This window comes from Mustelus asterias, chromosome 21 (genome assembly GCF_964213995.1).
Source record: "Mustelus asterias chromosome 21, sMusAst1.hap1.1, whole genome shotgun sequence".
Classification (NCBI taxonomy): Eukaryota; Metazoa; Chordata; class Chondrichthyes; order Carcharhiniformes; family Triakidae; genus Mustelus; species Mustelus asterias.
This window is the reverse complement of record NC_135821.1, coordinates 81,841,145-81,863,173: the sequence shown is the minus strand read 5'-3', so window position 1 is coordinate 81,863,173 and position 22,029 is coordinate 81,841,145. Positions and strand designations below refer to the sequence as shown.

The following is a 22,029-nucleotide window of genomic DNA, read 5'->3' as shown; positions in this document are numbered from 1 at the left end:
TTTCAACAGTGTTTCAATTCCCCTCTGTAAACCTAATCCTTTTATGAGACTTCTCTCCCTGCTTCGAGTTTGAGGGTCAGTTGAAGTGTCCTTATTACCTCTAATATTTAAGACCATTTAACTCATACTGGGGAATCACAGCCAGCATCTTCCTGTTTTGTATAGCTAGGATTTTACCACTGAGCATCAGAACAGCCCTATAATTTAGCATAGGAAATGGAATTATGATTTGGCAACACTAGACTGGTAAAGAAGACTTACAGTTGTATAGTTTCTTTCAGTACCTCAGATTGTCTCAGTCCTTCATAGCCAATTAAGAGTTTTTGAAGTTTTTGATTTGATTTATTATTGTCACATATATTAGTATACAGTGAAAAGTATTTTTCCTTGCGCTATACAGACAAAGCATACCGTTCATAGAGAAGGAAACGAGAGAGTGTGGAACGTAGTGTTACAGTCAGAGCTAGGGCGTAGCAAAAGATCAACTTAATGCGAGGTAGGTCCATCCAAAAAAGTCTGATGGCAGCAGGGAAGAAGCTGTTCTTGTGTCAGTTGGTGTGGGACCTCAGACTTTTGTATCTCTTTCCCGACGGAAGAAGATGGAAGAAAGAATGTCCGGTGTGTGTAGGGTCCTGAATTATGCTGGCTGCTTTTCCGAGGCAGCGGGAAGTATAGACAGAGTCAATGGATGGGAGGCTGGTTTGTGTGATGGACTGGGCATCACTCACAACACTTTGCAGTTTCTTGCAGTCTTGTACAGGGCAGGAGCCATACCAAGCTGTGAGACAACCAGAAAGAATGCTTTCCATGCTGTATCTGTAAAAGTTGGTAAGAGTTGCAGCGCATGCCAAATTTCCTTCTGAGAAAGTAGAGGTTTTGGTCGTATGGTTGGAAGTATGGTTACTGTTGTAGTGCAACCAGGGGGATGCTGTGGCATCGTGGTAATGTCACTGGACTAGTAATTGAATGATCCTGGTAAATGCTGTGGTGAAATTTGAATTCAATAAAAATCTGGAATTAAAGACCTAACCATTGGTGATTGTCCTAAAAACTCATCAGGTTAACTAATGCCCTTTAAAGAAGGATTATTACTTGAATGGGTATAAATTGAGAGTGGTGGATACTCAGCGAGACCTTGATGTCCTTGTGCATCAGTCGCTGAAAGTAAGCGCGCAGGCACATTTGGCAGTAAAGAAGGCAAATGGTATGTTAGCCTTCATAGCGAGAGGAATTGAATATAGGGATAGGCATGTTTTGCTGCAATTGTATAGGGCGTTGGTGAGGCCACATCTAAGTATTATGTGCAGTTTTGGTGTCTTTATCTGGCTGTCTCCTCAGAATCCTCCCAGATGATTGTCATATTAGAATTTCCAACCTCCGCTCCCAAAAACATCTTTAAAATCTTCTCTCATTCTCGTGCTTTCTCTTAGTGATTTCCATTCTGATATCCAGATCAGGTTTTCCAAATGACATTTCTAAACAAAGCCCCTGCTCCACTTTTAACAGTGAATCCTGTCCAGGATTTCAACCAACCGCCTTGACTACTGTTCAAATGTTTCATAATAGCTTTAACTCTAAATTCTCAGACTCTTATTAAAATGACTTTAAACATTTCATTTACCTTTGAAGCCTGGGGCTTGCTATAATCCAGACCAAAAACTCCAAGGTGTTTTATGAAGATAGCCGAGACCCTAAGTTTTTACATTTGAATTTGGCACAGGTGAGCATAAGACGTTTCACTCCAGGTATGATTCAAGTGACCCACTAGGAAGCTTTTATCAAACAAAGTTCATTTACAGAAAGTAGTCTCACAACACCAGGTTAAAGTCCAACAGGTTTATTTGGTAGCACGAGCTTTCGGAGCACTGCTCCTTCATCAGGTGAGTGAAGAGTTGGGTTCACAAGCAGGGCATATATAGACACAAACTCAATTACAAGATAATGGTTGATTCGTATTCCAACCATTATCTTGTAATTGAGTTTGTGTCTATATATGCCCTGTTTGTGAATCCAACTCTTCACTCACCTGATGAAGGGGCAGCGTTCCAAAAGCTTGTGCTACCAAATAAACCTGTTGGACTTTAACCTGGTGTTATGAGACTACTTACTGTGCCCACCCCAGTCCAATGCCGGCAACGCCACATCAAAGTTTATTTAAGAACACAGTTAACATATAATAAGAAAAATTAGTACAACTTTTACCAGTTACAAAAAATCAATCATGATATAGTATAAACCTTAACAGCTAGCTATGATGTTCCAAGTCAAACAACACCCAACTCCTTCTAGACTCGCCACAAAAAAGCAAGTATGCTCAAGTGATGCTGGATTTTGCAATTTTTTAACACCTGCCGTGAATTAGTCCTTTGACTGGTGGATCGATTCTCTGAAGCATCCAAGTCCCAGAACTTTCAGCACATCTCTGGAAAGAGAGAGACAGAAACACTGCCTGCCTCCACCACCTTCTAGCTAGCAACTAACAGACAGCAGAATTTTCAACTCCAGAGAGAGGGGAAAACAAGAGGTACTGCTTTCTGTCTGACATCCAAACAGCATCTGAGAAAAATGAAACTAAAAGCTCAGACTTTTCAGTAGAAAATGCACTGCTCCTGACAAAGAACAAGGAAAATTACAGCACAGGAACTGGCCCTTCAGCCCTCCAAGCCTGCACCGACCATGCTACCTGACTGAACTAAAGCCCCCTACCCTTCCGGGGACCATATCCTTCTATTCCCATCCAATTCATGTATTTGTCAAGCCACCCCTTAAAACTCCCCATCATATCTGCTTCCACTACCTCCCCCGGCAACGAGTTCCAGGCACCCACCACCCTCTGTGTAAAAAAAAAAACTTGCCTCGTACATCTCCTTTAAACCTTGCCCCTCGCACCTTAAACAAAGAGCAAAGAAAATTACAGCACAGGAACTGGCCCTTCAGCCCTCCAAGCCTGCACTGACCATGCTGCCCGACTTAACTAAAACCCCCTACCCTTCTGGGGACCATGCCCCTCTATTCCCATCCTATTCATGTACTTGTCAGGACGCCCCTTAAGTCACTACCGTATCCGCTTCCACTACCTCCCCCAGCAACAGGTTCCAGGCACCCACTACTCTCTGTGTAAAAATCTGCCTCGTACATGTCCTTTAAACCTTGCCCCTCGCACCTTAAATCTATGCCCCCTAGTAATTGACTCTTCCACCCTGGGTAAAAGCTTCTGACTATCCACTCTGTCCATGCCTCTCATAATCTTGTAGACCTCTATCAGGTCTCCCCTCAACCTCCGTCGCTCCAGTGAGAACAAACAAAGTTTCTCCAACCTCTCCTCATAGCTAATGCCCTCCATACCAGGCAACATCCTGGTAAATCTTTTCTGTACCCTCTCCAAAGCCTCCACAACTTCTGGTAGTGTGGCGACCAGAATTGAACACTATATTCCAAGTGCGGCCTAACTAAGGTTCTATAAAGCTGCAACATGACTTGCCAATTTTAAAACTCAATACCCTGGTCGATGAAGGCAAGCCTGCCGTATGCCTTCTTGACTACCTTCTCCACCTGCATTGCCACTTTCAGTGACCTGTGTACCTTACACCCAGATCCCTTTGCCTATCAATACTCTTAAGGGTTCTGCCATTTACTGTATATTTCCTATTTGTATTAGACCTTCCAAAATGAATAACCTCACATTTGTCCGGCTTAAACTCCATCTGCCATCTCTCTGCCCAAGAGTCCAACTGATCTATATCCTGCTGTATCCTCTGATGGTCCTCATCGCTATCCTCAAATCCACCAACCTTTGTGTCGTCCGCAAACTTACTAATCAATCCAGTTACATTTTCCTACAAATCATTTATATATATTACAAACAGCAACGGTCCCAGCACTGATCCCTGAGGAACATCACTTGTCACAGCCCTCCATTCAGAAACACACCCTTCCACTGCTACCCTCTGTCTTCTTTGACCGAGCCAGTTTTGTATCCAACCTGTGCCTCCTAGTAATTGACTCTTCCACCCTGGGAAAAAGCTTCTGACTATCCACTCTGTCCATGCCCTTCATAATCTTGTAGACTCCTATCAGTTCGCCCCTCAACCTCCATCGTTCAAATGACAACAAACCAAGTTTCTCCAACCTCTCCTCATAGCTAATGCCCTCCATACCAGGCAACATCCTGGTAAATCTTTTCTGTACCCTCTCCAAAGCCTCCACATCCTTCTGGTAGTGTGGCGACCAGAATTGAACACTATATTCCAAATCTCATAGAATCCTACAGTGCAGAAGGAGGCCATTTGGCCCATCGAATCTGCACCAACCACAATCCCACTCAGGCCCTATCCACATATCCCTGCATATTTACCCACTAACCCCTCTAACCTATGCATCCCGGGACACTAAGGGGCAATTTAGATGGCCAATCAACCTAGCCCGCACATCTTTGGACTGTGGGAAGAAACCGGAGCACCCGGAGGAAATCCACGCAGACACAGGGAGAATGTGCAAACTCCACACAGACAGCGACCTGAGCCGGGATTCGAACCCAGGTCCCTGGAGCTGTGAAGCAGCAGTGCTAACCACTGTTCTACCATGCCGCCCTTGCACCCGTGCGGCCTAACAACTGTTCTATTTCTATTTAGACCTGTCAATCATTCTCCACCCAACAATTCCAAAAGGATCATAAAACCCCAGGACACTGCATTAGTCCAGACTAAAAATAAACATGACATCCATTATATTGCCTCAGTAACAATTAGGACACTGGCTACGACAAAACAGTGCCAATAAAAACCTGCAAAGAACTACATGAATAGTTTAGAATACATTTTTTAAAGGCACTGTATTGTCACAGGTCCCACTTTCAATCTAGTCACAGCAGTTGTCTCTTTAACTCAGAACACTTTGTTTACCCTTCCTTGAATTTGTCTGAAATATACCTTGGTCTCTGTTCACTTAAATTCAGCCGTTATAAGCGTTCTTTCTGTCCCAATTCGTTGGTTATTGGGGCTGTATCTTGCTCCTTAGGAAACTTGCATTTTTGCATCTCCCTTGTCCTGTCCAGCTTCTCCTGGCAGAGTTGAGAGCTGTTCAATCCTCAATGACCTGTCTCCAACTGCTCTCAAATTAGCTAAACTCAAACTTAAAAGCTTTTTGCCTTACAAGGACCTCCCGTTGATAAGCAACAGCCACATGCTTATGCCTTCTTATTTATTTTCAAACCTTGCTCTCTCTAAACACAATAGAAACACAGTTAACCAACCCCCACACATATAAACCCCTTTGTCCAGCATGAATCTAACTATAGGTTTTACCCTTCCAGGCACAGATACATTAAATCAAAACTTAAAACTATACCTTATTTCTAATGTTTACCAATACGAGTTGAAATTGTATTGAAAATACTTTTTTTCCCTAACAGGAGTGAGCTGATTGGTAAGTGGTGGGTAAGTTGTTTCACTCCCAATTTAAAGCTATGTTAAGGAAAGGTAAGATTTCTAGCTTTTAAAAAAGTAACTTCAATAATTTTCTAATTGGCATAAATTTACAGTCAGAGTCTTTTAAGTTAAAGGATAATTGGGAAGCTGAGTCCCATGTTTTGCACAGCCTGCAGTATGTGGGAATTCCTAAACGCTCTGTCTAGTCTGGAGAAACACATCTGCAGAAAGTGCGAGAGAGCTGGGTTTTGGAACTTGAGCATCTGCTGGAGGCAGTGCATCCGCAAATCAGAGGTTCGTGGATAGCTCGCTTTTAGACATGGTCACCCCACAGCTTAAGGAACTATAGTCAGAGAGGGAATGGATGACCACCAGTTAGAAGAAGTGGGGCAGGCAGGTAGTTCGGAAAGCCCCAGAGTGCATCTCATTCAAGAACCATTTTTCTGTGTTGGGATATAGTAAGAGTGACGGTTTCTCTGGGGAGTGCAGCCAGAGCCAAGTTCACGGCACTCTGGGTGACTCAGCTGCACAAGGAAGGAGGAGTAAGAGTGGAAGAGAAATAGTGGTAGGAGGCTCAATAGTGAGAGGTGCAGACAGGCGTTTCTATGGCCACAGATGTGACTCCAAGATGATGTGTTGTCTTCCTGGTGCCAGGGTCAAAGATGTCACTGAATGGCTGCAGGGCATTCTGAAAGGGGAGGTTGAAAAGTCAGGGGTTGTGTTTCATACCAACATAGGTAGAAAGAGGAATGAGGTCCTGCAGCAAGAATTTAGGGAGCTAGGTAGCAAATTGAAAAGCAGGATCTATCTTACGGGTATGTCCGATGAACTGAGGGTGGGCATCGATCAACACATGGGATTATGATATTTTTGCTGTCATAGCAACATGTTCAGGGAGGGGCAGAGCTGGTAGTTCAATGTTCCAGGGTTTAGAATCTACAAAAGACACCGGAGTGGGATGTGTAAAAGAGGAGATGCTGTCGCAATATTCATCAAGGAATCAATTACTACAGTGAGGAGGGATGATATTTTAGCAGGCTGCTCAATTAAGGCCATATGAGTGGAAGTTAAAAACAAAAAGGGTGCAATCACGTTGCTGGGATTGTACTCATAGAATCCCTACAGTGCAGAAGGAGGCCATTCGGCCCATCGAATCAGCACCGACAACAATCGCACCCAGGCCCTATCCCCGTAATCCCATGCATTTTACCCTAGCTAGTCCCCCTGACACTAAGGAGCAATTTAGCATGGTCAACCCGCACATCTTTGGAGTGTGGAAGAAAACGGAGCACCAGAGGAAACCAATGCAGACACGGGGAAAACGTGCAAACTCCACATAGGCAGTGACCCAAGATAGGAATCGAACTCGGGTCCCTAGTGCTGTGAGGCAGCAGTGCTAACCACTGTGCCACTGTGCTGCCCCAGTGAAGGCAGCAGGACTGGCAGGCAAAGTGGTTAAGAAGGCATATAGGATACTTGTCTTTATTAGCCATGGCATAGAATATAAGTAAGAGTTTTAACAACACCAGGTTAAAGTCCAACAGGTTTATTTGGTAGCAAATACCATTAGCGTTTGGAGCGCTGCCCCTTCGTCAGATGGAGTGGAAATTTTCACATTTCCACTCCATCTGACGAAGGGGCAGCACTCCGAAAGCTAATGGTATTTTGCTACCAAATAAACCTGTTGGACTTTAACCTGGTGTTGTTAAAACTCTTACTGTGTTCACCCCAGTCCAATGCCGGCATCTCCACATCATAGAATATAAGGGCAGGGAGGTTATAGTGGAGATGTATAAAACACTCATTAGACCACAGCTAGAGTAGTGCATGCAATTCTGGTTGCACTAGTGTTTGCACTAGAAAGGGAGCAGAGGAGATTCACCAGAATTTTGTCTGGGCTGAAGAGCTTCAACTATGAAGAGGGGAGGGATAGGCTGAGGATTTTTTCCTTGGAGCAGAGAAGGTTGAGGGGGGACCTCATCAAGGTGTACAAAATCATGAAGGATATAGATAGGAAGAAAAGTTTCCCTTAGTGGAGGGGTCAATAACTAAGGGACATAGATTTAAGGTAAGAAGCAGAAGATTTGGAGAGAATTTGAGGAAAAACTTTTTCACCCAGAGGGTGGTGGGAATCTGGAACTCACTGCCTGAAAGAATGGTAGAGGCAGGAACCCTCACAACATTGAAGAAGCATTTAGATGAGCACTTGAAACACTATAGCATAGAAGATTACAGATCAAGGGTAGGAAAATAGGATTAGAATAGATAAGTGTTTGAGAGCCATATTCTGTGCTGTAAAACTCTATGACCAGAGCAGAACATTGGATTATGTTAAAGTACTTCTTTTCTCTCTATCTATAGAATTTCCATCTGATTGACTACAATTTATTAGTCCTCACTATTATTGTGTTGGCACGTCGTCTTATAATTGCAGTTGTAAAAGAGGTAAGTTCCTGTAATGTTCTAAATATGTTACGGGTTGTGGGTTTTAACAGAAAAAGAAAAGACGTGGTTTGTACATGTGGATTCAAAGTAACAACCAGAGATTTATTCGAGGAGATGTTCCCTGCACTGCACCACGTACGAACTGAAAGTAAAACAGCAGCTTCTGCAAACACCCTAATGACACAGAATCATAGAATTCGATAGTGCAAAAGGAGGCCATCTGGCCCATCGAACCCGCACTGATAACAATCCCATCCAGGCCCTATCCATGTAACCCCATGGATTTACCTTCTACCACCCCCCACCCCACCCCGACACTAAGAGGCAATTTAGATTGGTCAATCAACCTGACCCGCACATCTTTGCAGTGTGGGAAGAAACTGGAGCACCCAGAGGAAACCCACGCAGACACGGGGAGAATGTGCATATTTCTCACAGACTGACCCGAGGCCAGAATTGAACCCGGGTCCCTGGCGCTGTGAGGCAGCAGTGCTAATCACTGTTTCACCACGCCGCCCGATTTTATGTTCTTGATAAAGCAACATCCTGACATGTCACCAGGTTTCTTTCTGTAATGCTCTAACCGTGTTAGGGGTTGTGGGTTTTAACAGAAAAAGAAAAGATGTGGTTTGCACACATGGATTGAAAGTTACAACAACAGATTTATTCCAGATGTTCTCTTCACTGCATCAAGTACAAACTGAAAGTAAAAAGCAGCCTCTGCGAATATCCTTATGACATCACCATTAAATAATGTGATCAGCTCTTAAAGCAACCTGCAACCCTTTTAAATATATAACAGTTACATGCAACCTTTGCCTAATTTTCACTTTTCCAGAAGGGCTCCTTTTGTCTTGTGTAAAATCTTTCCATTTTGATCTATTGAATATATTAAATAGAATTTGACAAAAGTTTCTACAACTTGCCACATAAATTACTTGTTTTTAAAATGCCTTCATCAGGCAACATCGTCAAGTGGACGCAAACAATTTCCTTCAATCTCACAATCACCGCTTGACTAATAAAATGAGGTTGATCAGTCTTCATCGTCTTAGAAGGCAACATAAAGCTATATATAATTGGACACTATCTGCTCTAAATTCGAGACTTCATTTGGCCATGAGAGCCAATATAGAAATGGATATTCTAAAAATAAAGGCACAGGTTAAGATTTATAGCATATTAGCGAATTGAATACTGAGTAACAGTTTGGAGTTTTAAATTGATGATGCACATGTCAGACCTGATCCACAGTTATAGTTTCAATAAAGTTGTCATCAATAAGGGCAAAATCCAACCAATGTTCTACTTTTAAATTCTTGCTTCACTGCTTATTTCTGTTTTATTTCTCAGGCCTCTCATGGTGGTAAAATCTCAGTACCACAGTCTGTCATTTTTGTGACCACTCGATTTGTAGTTCTGACTGGAACAGGATGGAGTCTGTGCCGATCACTCATTTACCTTTTCCGAACATATTCTTTTTTGAATTTATTGTTCCTGTGTTATCCGTAAGTTGCTGTCTTTTGAAGATTTAATGTTATTTCACAAAAAAGTAACCCATTTAGTATCATAGAACAAGAACTGGCATTCATATAGCATTTGCCACGCTGGAAAGACCTCCCAGTGCAAGAACGAAATTAGAATATGAAACAGGCACTAAGATGTTTAAAATAAAAATAGTTACAATGAAGTTACATGCATGGGGCTAAAATAGGGGTTGGAAAGAATAATTGGACTTCCATGAAATATGAAAACATATTTGTTATGATAAACGTACTTTTATTTTCAGCACCCTTGTATTTGTATAATACCTATAATGTAGATGTTTCACGAGAGTGTTATCACATAATGTGGTTGAATCTTAAATACCCGCTGAAAGGCCTAACGAGCCACTCAGTTGTGTCATAGAATCTCTACAGTGCAGAAGAGGTCATTCAGCCATTCGAGTCTGTACCAACCCTACAAAAGGGCACCCTACCCAGGCCCAATCTCCCGCCCTTAGCCTGTGACCCCACGCATTATTCATGGCCAATCACCTAACCACATGTTTGGACTTTGGGAAAAGCTGGATTACACAGACGAAACCAATGCAGACATGGTGAGAATGTGCAAACTCCACACAGCCAGTCACCCAAGGTTAGAATCGAAACAGGCACCTTAGCACTGAGAAGCAGCAGTTCTAAGCATTATGCTACCATGCCAGACATGTTTGCCATCAAACCACTACAAAGTTAACAAAAAGGAATTAAACCGTATAGACCACTCAGCATCAACCAGAAACAACTGGGGTCTTGTGCCAAAATTGAGAGAGCTGTCTCATAGACTAGTCAAATAACAGCCTGGCATAGTGGTACTCACAGAATTATAACTTAGAAATAATGCCCTAGTCACCACCATTATCATCCTTGAGTATACCTGGCCCACCAGCCGGACAGACCCAACAGAGGTGGTGGCACAATGGTATGCAGTCAGGAGGGACTTGCCCAGTGAGTTCTCAACAAAGGTTGTGGATGGCACGATAGCACAGTGGTTAGCACTGCTGCTTCACAGCTCCAGGGACCTGGGTTCGATTCCCGGCTTGGGTCACTGTCTGTGTGGAGTTTGCACATTCTCCTCGTGTCTGTGTGGGTTTCCTCCGGGTGCTCTGGTTTCCTCCCACAGTCCAAAGATGTGCGGGTTAGGTTGATTGGCCATGCTAAAAATTGCCCCTTAGAGTCCTGAGATGCGTAGGTTAGAGGCATTAGCGGGTAAATATGTAGGGATGTGGGGGTAGGGCCTGGGTGGGATTGTGGTCGGTGCACATCCGATGGGCCAAATGGCCTCTTTCTGCACTGTAGGGTTTCTATGATTCTACGTCTTGAAGTCTCATGGCATCAGGTCAAACATGGCAAGGAAACCCCCTGGTGATTATCATGTACCGTATCACCTCAGCCGATGAATCAGTACTCCTCTATGTTGAACACCACTTGGAAGAAGCATTGAGGATGGCAAGGTAATGTACTGTGGGTGGGAAATTTCAATGTCTAGCATTAAGACTGGCTTGGAAACGCTATCACAGAGGAAGCTGGCCAAATCGTAACGGACTGGCTCTGTAGCAGGTAGTGAGGGAACCAACAAGAGAGAAAAACAGTCCTAGTGGGGACAAAGTTCCATCCTCATATTCCATCATGTTGTGTGGCATTACCACTGTACTAAATGGGATAAATTTCAAATAGATCTAGCATCTCCAGAATGGACATCCATGAGGTACTGTGGGCCATCATAAACAGCAGAATTGTATCCAACCACAATCTGTAAACTCATGGCCTGGCAAATACCCCACCCTATCCTTTCCACGTGGCAAGGGGATTAACCCTGGTTCAAACAAGAATGCAGGAGGGCATGGCAGGAGCAACACCAGGCCTCCCGAAAAATGAGTTGTCAACCTGGTAAAGCTACAACGCGACTATTTACATGACAAACAGTATCAGCAAGTAATAGTCAGAACTGAGCTATTCTACAACCAATGGATCAGATCTATGCTCTGCAGTCCAGCGACACCCAGTTATGAATGGTGGTGGACAATTAAACAACTTGCTGGAAGGGAAGACTCCACAAATATCTCCATACCCAGGAGGAACCCAGCACATCCGTGTAAAAGATAAGGCTGAAGCATTCGCAACAATCTTTGCCCAGAAGTGCCATGGGGATTATTCATCTCGGCCTCCTTCAGAGGTCTCCAGCATCACAGATGTCAGTCTTCAGCCAATTCAATTCACTCCACGTGATATCAAAAAATGGCTGTGCATTGGATACTGCAAAGATAATGGGCCCTGACAATATTCCGGCAATAGTACTGAAGACTTGTTCTCCAGAACTTGCCGCACCCCTAGCAAAGCTCTTTCCAATACAGCTACTGGCATTTAACCAGCAATATGGAAAATTGCCCAGGTATATACTATACACAAAAAGCAGGACAAATCTAACCCGGCCAATTACGACCCAATCCATCTACTTTCTGTCATCAGCAAAGTGACGGAAGCATTCATCAACAGTGCTACTAACAGCAGTTGCTTAACAATAGCCTGCCCAATGTCATTCAGTTTGTGTTTAGCCAGGGTCACTCAGCTCCAGACCTCATTACAGTCTTGGTTCAGACATGGACAAAAGAGCTGAAATCCAGAGGTTGAGTGTGACTCCCCTTGACATCAAGGCAGTATTTGACCAAATATGGCATCAAGGAGCCCGAGAAAAACTGGAATCAATGGGAATCGGGGATAAACTCTCAGCTCATTGCAATCATGCCGAGCTCAAACAAAGATGGTTGTGGTGATTGGAGGACAATCATCTCAGCTCCACAACATCACTGCTGTGTCCTAGGCCTAAACACCTTCAGCTGCTTCATCAATGATCTACCTTCCAATATAATGTCAGAAGTGGGGACATTCGCTGATGACTGCACAATGTTCACATTTGTGATCCCTCAAATGCTGAAGCTGTCTATGTCGTCCAAATGCAGCAGGACAATTTCCAGGATTGGGCTGACAAGTAGCAGGTAATATTCATGCCACACAAGTGCTAGGCAAGGACCATCTCCTGAGAGAATTTAACCATTGTCCCTTAATATTCAGTGACATCACCATCGCTGAATCTCCCACTATGAACATCCTGCAGGTTCCCATTGACCAGAAACTGAACTGGACTAGCCATATAAATACTGTGACTTCAAGAGCAGATCAGAGGCTCGGAATTATGTAGGGTGTACCTCATCTCCTGACTCCCCAAAACCTGTCTACCATCTACAAGTCTCAAGTCAGGCGTGTAATGGGATACTCTCCACTTGCCTGGATAAGTGCAGCAACAACACTCAAGATGCTCAATACAATCTAGGACAAAGCAGCCCACATGATTTGCACCCCTTCCACAAACATTAATTCCCTCCAGCACCAATGAACGCGGGCAGCAGTGTGTACCATTTATAAGATGCACAGAAAGAATTCACCAAGGCCCCTTCGGCCACAACTTCCAAATCCATGACCGCTACCATCTAGAAGGACAAGGGCAGCAGACGCATGGGAACATCGCCATTGGAAGTTCCCCTCCAAGCCACTCACCATCCTGACTTGGAAATATATTGCTAATCCTTCACTGTCGCTGGGTCAAAATCCTGGAACTCCCTCCATAACAGCACTGTGGGTGTACCCTCACCTCAGGGAATGCAGCAGTTCAAGAATGCAGCTCACCACCACTTGAGGACAATTAGGGATGGGCAATAAATGCCAGCGTTGCTCACATCCCATAAATGAATTGAAAAAAATTGGTGAATTACATTCAATAGTAAAATTGAGAAATAAATTAGACAATGATGTGCTATATAATGGAAATAGAATTGATGTTCAGCTTTCCAGCAGTAGTGCATGTTTGCAATTGAATCTGGAATGAAAGGAGCTTAGATAATAGCAACCACATTAAGAATATAATTAGAAAAGATTTTGCCCTTGAAGTGCTAGAATTCCATTTACCTGTGTTTCAAATTTGAGGTTCCACAAATTGAAGTTGTCATTGCAATATTTTGTCTGAAAATTACTCGCATCTTTCCAGCTGATGTAGTTTCTCAAATTGATACAATGCAAATTTGATTCAGGTTGGTGAGAGTGACATCTATAGTAATTACCAGATTTTCTCAAAAGATATTCAGTTTTGATATTCTTAATCTGCATTCGTATTTTTGCATCCAGATTTGTAATAGTGTTTTCATGAGGCTTATTTAGTTTAATGATGACAGTACATTTCCAGATAGAATCATAGAATCCCTAGAGTGCAGAATACTGAGAGCTCTTCCTCTATTACTGCAAATTCTTCAGCAAGAGACCCATCTTTGTTTGCAGTTGCTGTCCTGGACCTAAGCAATTCTACCTCCCTTCCCATTTCCTCTCTGTTTCATCTTTACCTCCAACTCCACTTTTGTTGCATCCAATTTTCTACTCTAAATGCCAGCGTCGCTCACATCCCATAAATAAATTGAAAAAAATTGGTGAATTACATTCAATAGTTAAAGTTTATGTGAATTTTTGTTTTAAGAAGTAATGCAATGTAGTAATGCAAAGTAATGTAATTTGTTTTCATTTTTAAAAGTACAGCAAAATTGAGAAATAAATTAGACAATGATGTGCTATATAATGGAAATAGAATTGATGTTCAGCTTTCCAGCAGTAGTGCATGTCTATTCCTTTTCTCTCTATTATCTTAGACTCACTCTTATTCCCTACTGGACGACATCACAGCCTGCTATTGTCATAATTTAATCCACCAATGCACATATCTTTGGCTGTTCTCTAGAACACACTCTCATTGCATGGTGTGACCAACTTCTGCCATAAACTGATCTTCTTTGATAAGTTGGTGAAAAATTGCTGGTAATAAATTGTGATAAAATTATAGGGGTATAGAGGCTTATTATATTTCCTGTGTTTGCAGGTTTGGAATATACATACCTTTTTTTCGGCTGACTTATGATCCAAAGAAGTCAAATCTCCCAACATCTGTGGCTAACATAGGTCCCAATGAGACAGGAACAGCGGTTGGAAGAAGTAAAGACTATCTAACAGTTTTAAAGGAAACTTGGAAACATCATACTAACCAGATGTACAGTCTAAGCACTATGCCAACGCATGCATGCTGCTTGTCTCCAGACTTGATTAGAAATGAAGTAGAACATCTGAAAATGGATTTCAACTGGCGTATGAAGGAAGTTCTGGTCAATGCAATGTTGAGTGCATATTACATAGCCTTTGTTCCTGTTTGGTTTATAAAGGTAAGTAGTAAAATGCAGTGGAGTCATTATGATGTTGTTTGATAGGCAGCCATTCCAAGCCATAAGATGTCAGGGCAGCAATAGGCCATTTGGCCCATCAAGTCTGCTATGCCATTCAATGAGGTCACGGCTGATTGAAATTATATTCCTCAATTCCACCTTCCTGCCTTCTCCCAATAACCGTTGATTCCCATTGTTTTGATTTTCTGAACTTAAGTTGCATTTTGGTGAGTTAGTATATGACTACTAATATTTCACTTGAATCATAATGTATCTCAGCCAATTTAATTTGTGTACTCGGGTAATTACTCTCTGCAATGGATGGTGAAAAGTGTGGTGAGAGAGAAGGGTCAGGACCATCATGGTCCAGACAAATTCCATTTCTGGAATTTCAGCCTCAACTGCTTCACTGGGCAGGGAGTTCCATAGATTCACAACCCTTTGGGTGAAGGAGTTCCTCCTCAACTCAGCCCTAAATCTGCTCCCCCTTATTTTGAGGCTATGCCCCCTAGTTTTGGTTTCACCCACCAGTGAAAAAAACCTCCCTGCTTCTATCTTGTCTATTCCCTTAAAAACATAGAACATTATAGCACAGTACAGGCCCTTCGGCCCTCGATGTTGGGCCGAGCTTTGTCCGAAACCAAGATCAAGCTATCCCACTCCCTATCATTCTGGTGTGCTCCATGTGCCTATCCAATAACCGCTTGAAATTTCCTAAAGTGTCTGACTCCACTATCACAGCAGGCAGTCCATTCCACACCCCAACCACTCTGAGTAAAGAACCTACCTCGGACATCCCTCCTATATCTCCCACCAGAATAAACACAAACAACCCCATTCAAACCACGTAAGTAGCAATAAAAGGACTCATCACATAATGACATCAGCGAAGGCTGTGAGCTGAGAAACCCTGACTGTAAGAGTTGCAGATTTTTTTTAAAAATCTCTTAAAGGTATACTAACGTCACACCACCAATGAATCTACTATTTCCAAGGCCACTTCCTTAAGTACTCTGGGATGAAGATGAAAAGGACCTGGAGCTTTATCCAACTTCATTCTCGTGAATTTCTCCAAAACCATTTCTCTATTAATATTGATTTCCTTCAGCTCCTCACCAACATATGTTTCTCTCAAAACTTCTGGTACATTATTCATGTCTTCCTTTGTGAAGACTGAAGCAAAGTACAAATTTAATTCCTTGGCCATTTCTTTATTCGAATTCGCCCGTTTCTGACTGTAGGGGCCTACATTAGCTTTTAAGAACAAAGAACAATACATCACAGGAACAGGCCCTTCGGCCCTCCAAGCCTGCACCGCTCATGTGCCCACTAGACCATTCTTTTGTATCGCTCTATTCCCAGTCTGTTCATGTGGTTATCTAGATAAGTCTTAAACGATCCCAGCGTATCCGCCTCAATCACCTTGCTTGGCAGTGCATTCCAGGCCCCCACCACCCTCTGTGTAAAATACGTCCCCCTGACTCATTAAGCAGAGGTGCTTAATGTGTATTTTGCCTCGGTTTTCACAGAGGAGAAGGACATGGGTGGATGTACTGTGGGCTTGGGGTGGACTGAAAAGATTGAGTATGTGGACTTTAACAAAGAGGTTGTGCTGGAATCTTTGAATGGCATCAAGATAGATAAGTCGCCGGGTCCGGATGGGATGTACCCCAGGTTACTGTGGGAGACGAGGGAAGAGATTGCAGAGCCTCTGGCGATGATCTTTGCGTCGTCGATAGAGACGGGAGAGGTGCCGGAGTATTGGAGGGTGGCGGATGTGGTTCCTATTTTCAAGAAGGGGAATAGGGATAGCCCAGGAAATTACCGACCGGTGAGTCCAACCTCAGTGGTTGGTAAGCTGATGGAGAAGATCCTGAGGGACAGGATTTATGAGCATTGAGAGAGGTTTAGTATGCTCAAGAATACTCAGCATGGCTTTGTCAAAGGCAGATCGTGCTTTACGAGCCTGGTGGAGTTCTTCGAAAATGTGACTAAACACATTGGCGAAGGGAAAGCGGTAGATGTGGTTTAGATGGATTTTAGCAAGGCGTTCGATAAGGTCCCCATGCAAGGCTTCTAGAAAAAGTGAGAGAGCATGGGATCCAAGGTGCTGCTGCCCTGTGGATCCAGAACTGGCTTGCCCAAAGGAGGCAGAGAGTGGGTATAGATGGGTCTTTTTCTAATTGGAGGTCGGTCACCAGTGGTGTGCCCCAGGGATCTGTTTTGGGACCCTTGCTGTTTGTCATTTTCATAAATGACCTGGATGAGGAAGTGGAGGGATGGGTTGGTAAGTTTGCCAATGACACGAAGGCTGGTGGGGTTGTGGATAGTCTGGAGGGATGTCAGAAGTTCCAGAGGGACATAGATAGGATGCAAGACTGGGCGGAGAAGTGGCATTTGGACTTCAACCCAGATAAATGCGTAGTGATCCATTTTGGCAGGATGAATGGGATGGAGTACAATATGAAGGGAAAGACTCTTAGTACGGTAGAGGATCAAAAGGACCTTGGGGTCCGGGTCCATAGGACTCTAAAATCAGCCCCGCAGGTGGAGGAGGTGGTTAAGAAGGCGTATGGTGTGCTGGCCTTTATCAATCGAGGGATTGAGTTTAGGAGTCCGGGGATAATGATGCAGCTATATAAGACCCTCGTCAGACCCCACTTGGAGTACTGTGCTCAGTTCTGGTCGCCTCATTACAGGAAGGATGTGGAAAAGATTGAAAGGGTGCAGAGGAGATTTATAAGGATGTTGCCTGGATTGAGTGGCATGCCTTATGAGGATAGGCTGAGGGAGCTCGGTCTTTTCTCCTTGGAGAGACGTAGGATGAGAGGAGACCTAATAGAGGTATATAAGATGTTGAGAGGCATAGATCGGTGGACTCTCAGAGGCTTTTTCCCAGGGTGGAAGTGGCTGCTACGAGAGGACACAGGTTTAAGGAGCTGGGGGGTAGGTACAGGGGAAATGTTAGGGGGAAGTTTTTCACTCAGAGGGTGGTGGGTGAGTGGAATCGGCTGCCGTCAGTGGTGGTGGAGGCAAACTCAATAGGGTCCTTTAAGAGACTCCTGGATGAGTACATGGGACTTAATAGGATGGAGGGTTATAGGTAGGCCTAAAAGGTAGGGATATGTTCGGCACAACTTGTGGGGCCAAAGGGCCTGTTTTTGTGCTGTAGTTTTCTATGTTTCTGACATCTGTGTTGAACCTTGCCCCCCTCACCTTGAACCCATGACCCCTTGTGTTCGTCACCTCCGACCTGGGAAAAAGCTTCCCACTGTTCACTCTATCTGTGCCCTTCATAATTTTATACACCTCTATTAGGTCGCCCCTCATCCTCCGTCTTTCCAGGGAGAACAACCCCAGTTTACCTAATCTCTCCTCATAGCTAAGACCCTCCATACCAGGCAACATCCTGGTAAACCTTCTCTGTACTCTCTCCAAAGCCTCCACGTCCTTCTTCTAGTGTGGCGACGCAGTATTCCAAATGTGGCCTAACCATCGTTCTACACAGCTGCAACATCATATGCCAACTTTTATATTCTATGCCCCGTCCAATAAAGGCAAGCATGCCATGTGCCTTCTTGACCACCCTCTCCACCTGTGCTGCCACCTTTAAGGATCTGTGGACTTGTACACCCAGGTCCCTCTGTGTGTCTATACTCCTGATGGATCTGCCATTTATTGTATAGCTCCCCCTTACATTAGATCTACCGAAATGCATCACTTCGCATTTATCTGGATTAAATTCCATCTGCATTTCTCCGCCCAATGTTCCAGCCTATCTGTATCCTGCTGTATTCTCTGACAATGTTCATCACTATCCGCTACTCCAGCAATCTTTGTGTCATCCGCAAACTTACTGATCACACCAGCTACATCTTCCTCCAAATCATTTATATATATCACAAACAGCAGAGGTCCCAGTACAGAGCCCTGCGGAACACCAATAGTCACAGACCTCCAACCGGAAAAAGACCCCTCCACTGCTACCCTCTGTCTTCTATGACTAAGCCAGTTCTCCACCCATCTAGCACGCTCACCTTTTATCCCGTGAGATTTAACCTTTTGCACCAGCCTGCCATGAGGGACCTTCTCAAACACTTTACTAAAATCCGTATAGACTACATCCATGGCCCTTCCCTCATCAATCGTTTTTGTCACCTCCTCAAAAAACTCAACCAAATTTGTGAGGCATGACCTCCCTCGTACAAAACCATGCTGTCTATCGCTAATGAGATTATTCAGTTCTAAATGCGCATATATCCTATCTCTAAGAATCTTCTCCAACAACTTCCCTACCACGGATGTCAAGCTCAGCGGTTTATAATTACCCGGGTTATCCTTGCTACCCTTCTTAAATAACAGGACCACATTTGCTATCCTCCAATCCTCTGGGACCTCACCTGTGTCCAGTGAAGAGACAAAGATTTCTGTTAGAGGCCCAGCAATTGCATCTCTCGCCTCCCTGAGGAGTCTAGGATAGATGCCATCTGGCCCTGGGGATTTGTCTGTCTTAATGTTTCCTAAAAAACCTAACACTTCCTCCCTTGTAATTGAGATTTTTTCTAATGGGTCAACACATCTCTCTGAGACACTACCAGTCAACATGTCCCTCCCCTTTGTGAATACTGATGCAAAGTATTCGTTTAGGATCTCACCTACTTCCTTTGGTTCTTAGCATAATTCCCCTCCTTTGTCCCTGAGAGGTCCGATTCTTTCCCTAACAACCCTCATGTTCCTAACATATGTATAAAATGCCTTAGGATTCTCCTTAATCCTGTCTGCCAAGGACATTTCGTGACCCCTTTTTGCCATTCTAAGTCCCTGTTTGAGTTCTTTTCTACTTTCTCTGTATTCCTCCAGTGCTCCATCTGTTTTTAGCTGCCTGGACCTCATGTATGCCTCTTTTTTCTTTTTGATTAGACCCACAATTTCACTGGTTATCCACGGCTCCCGAATCCTACCTTTCCTATCCTTCCTCTTTGCAGGCACATGCCTGTCCTGCAGTCCTATCAACTGCTCCTTAAAAGACTCCCACATGCCAGATGTGGATTTACCCTCGAACAGCCTCTCCCAATCAACAGCCATCAAATCCTGCCTAATCCGATTGTAGTTAGCCTTCCCCCAATTCAGCACCTTTATCAATCTTTTTCTCTTTACATACCTATAGAAACATTTACAGTCAGTTTTTATGTTCCCTGCTAGCTTACTTTCATACTCGATTTTTCCCTTCTTAATCAATCCCTTGGTCCTCTTTTGTTGAATTTTAAACTGCTCCCAATCCTCAGGCATACTGCTTTTTCTTGCCAATTTGAATGCTTCTTCTTTGAATCTGATACTATCTCTAATTTCCCTTGAAATCCATGGTTTGGCCACAATTCCCTTATCACTCTTGTGCCAAACAGGAATAAACAACTTTTGTAGTTCACCTATTCGTTCTTTAAATGCCTGTCTACTTTCTTTCCTTTCAGTAATGTTTCCCAATCCACCATGGCCAATTCATGCCTCATACCATTATAGTTACCTTTATTGAGATTCAGGACCCTGGTCTCAGAATCAACTACATCACTATTCTGGTCACCCTATTATAGAAAGGATATTACAAAACTAGAAAAAAATGCAGAAAAGATTTACTAGGATGCCACCAGGACTTGATGGTTTGAGTTATAAGGAGAGGTTGCATTCCTGGCTTGGGTCACTGCCTGTGTGGAGTTTGCACGTTCTCCCCGCGTCTGTGTGGGTTTCCTCTGGGTGGTCTGGTTTCCTCCCACATTCTGAAAGACGTGCTTGTTAGGTGCATTGACCCGAACAGGCGCCGGACTGTGGTGACTAGGAGAATTTCACTTACTTCATTGCAGTGTTAATGTAAGCCTTACTTGTGACTAATAAATAAACTTTACTTTACTTTACTTTTACTTAGCAACAGTGCCTTCAGTTCCTTCTTCCAAATTGTTAATGTATATTGTGGAAAGATGCACCAACCCCTCAGGCACATCACTAGTCACTAGCTGCCATCCTGAAAAAGACCCCTTTATCCCCACTCTCTGCCTTCTGCTCGTCAGTCAATCCTCTATCCATGCCAGGATCTTACCATTAACACCATGGGCTCTTAACTTACTTAACAGTCTCCTATGTGGCACCTTGTCAAAGGCCTTCTGGAAATCTAAATAAGTCATGTCCACTGATTCTCCTTTATCTAACTTCTCGTTTCCTCCTCAAAAAAATTATACAGCACAGGAAAGGCCCTTAGGCCCATCAGGTTTACACCGACATATTAGAAGCATTTAAACCCCCACCTAATCCCATCTGCCAGCACTTGGCCCATAGCCCTGAATGTTATGATGTGCCAAATGTTCATCCAGATACTTTTTAAAGGATGTGAGGCAACCCGCCTCTATACCCGCCCAGGCAACGCATTCCAGACCGTCACCACCCTCTGGGTAAAAGAGTTTTTCCTCACATCCCCCCTAGACCTCCTGCCCCTCACCTTGAACCTATGTCCCCACGTGACTGACCCTTCAACTAAGGGAAACAGCTGCCCCTTATCCACTCTGTCCATGTCTCTCATAATCTTGTACACCTCGATCAGGTCGCCCCTCAGTCTTGTCTGGTCCAACAAAAACAGCCCAAATCGATCCAACCTCTCTTCATACATAAATGTTCCATTCCCAGGCTGCTTCCTGGCGAATCTCCTCTGCACCCCTTCCAGTGCAATGACATTCTTCCGATAATGTGGCAACTGGAACTTCACACAGTACTCCAGCTGTGGCCTCACCAAAGTTCTATACAACTCCAACATGACTTCCCCGCTTTTGTAATCTATGCCTTGATTGATAAAGGCAAGTGTCCCATATGCCTTTTTCACCACCCTACTAACATGCCCTTCCGCTTTCAGTGATCTGTGGTCAAACACACCAAGGTCCCTTTGTTCCACAGAACTTCCTAGTGTCCTACCATTCATTGAATATTTTCTTGTCAAATTACTCCTTCCAAAGTGTATCACCTCTCACTTTTCAGGGTTAAATTCCATCTGCCACTTATCTGCCCATTTGACCATTCCGTCTATATCTTCTTGTAGCCCAAGACACTCCACCTCACTGTTAACCACCCGTCCAATCTTTGTCTCATCCGCAAACTTACTAATCCTACCCCCCACATAGCCATCAATGTCATTTATCTAATGCAGATCCCTGTGGTGTGCCACTGGACACTGGCTTCCAGCCACTAAAGCACCCTTCAATACCCTTCTGTCATTACCCTGTCTCCTAACCTATGCCAATTTTGAATACACTTCATCAAATTTCCTGTATCCCGTGTGAATTTACCTTCTTAACAAGTAGGACCTTGTCAAAGGCTTTGCTGAAATCC

At 43.8% G+C, this 22,029-nt stretch overlaps 1 protein-coding gene across 6 annotated transcripts in view; it reads left to right on the top strand.

The window, feature by feature from the left end:
• tmem39b (transmembrane protein 39B) overlaps positions 1 to 22,029 on the top strand; it is a 173,684-nt gene that overhangs the window by 103,293 nt on the left and 48,362 nt on the right. For all 6 annotated transcript variants that reach the window (XR_013500466.1, XR_013500465.1, XM_078238369.1 and 3 more), the window contains 3 exons: positions 7,788 to 7,871; positions 9,225 to 9,379; positions 14,328 to 14,664. Coding sequence is in view for 4 of the 6 variants with exons in the window: in XM_078238369.1 (XP_078094495.1) it covers positions 7,788 to 7,871; positions 9,225 to 9,379; positions 14,328 to 14,664 (576 nt within the window). In the remaining 2 variants the exon portion in view is untranslated. The remainder of the gene's footprint in view (positions 1 to 7,787; positions 7,872 to 9,224; positions 9,380 to 14,327; positions 14,665 to 22,029) is intronic.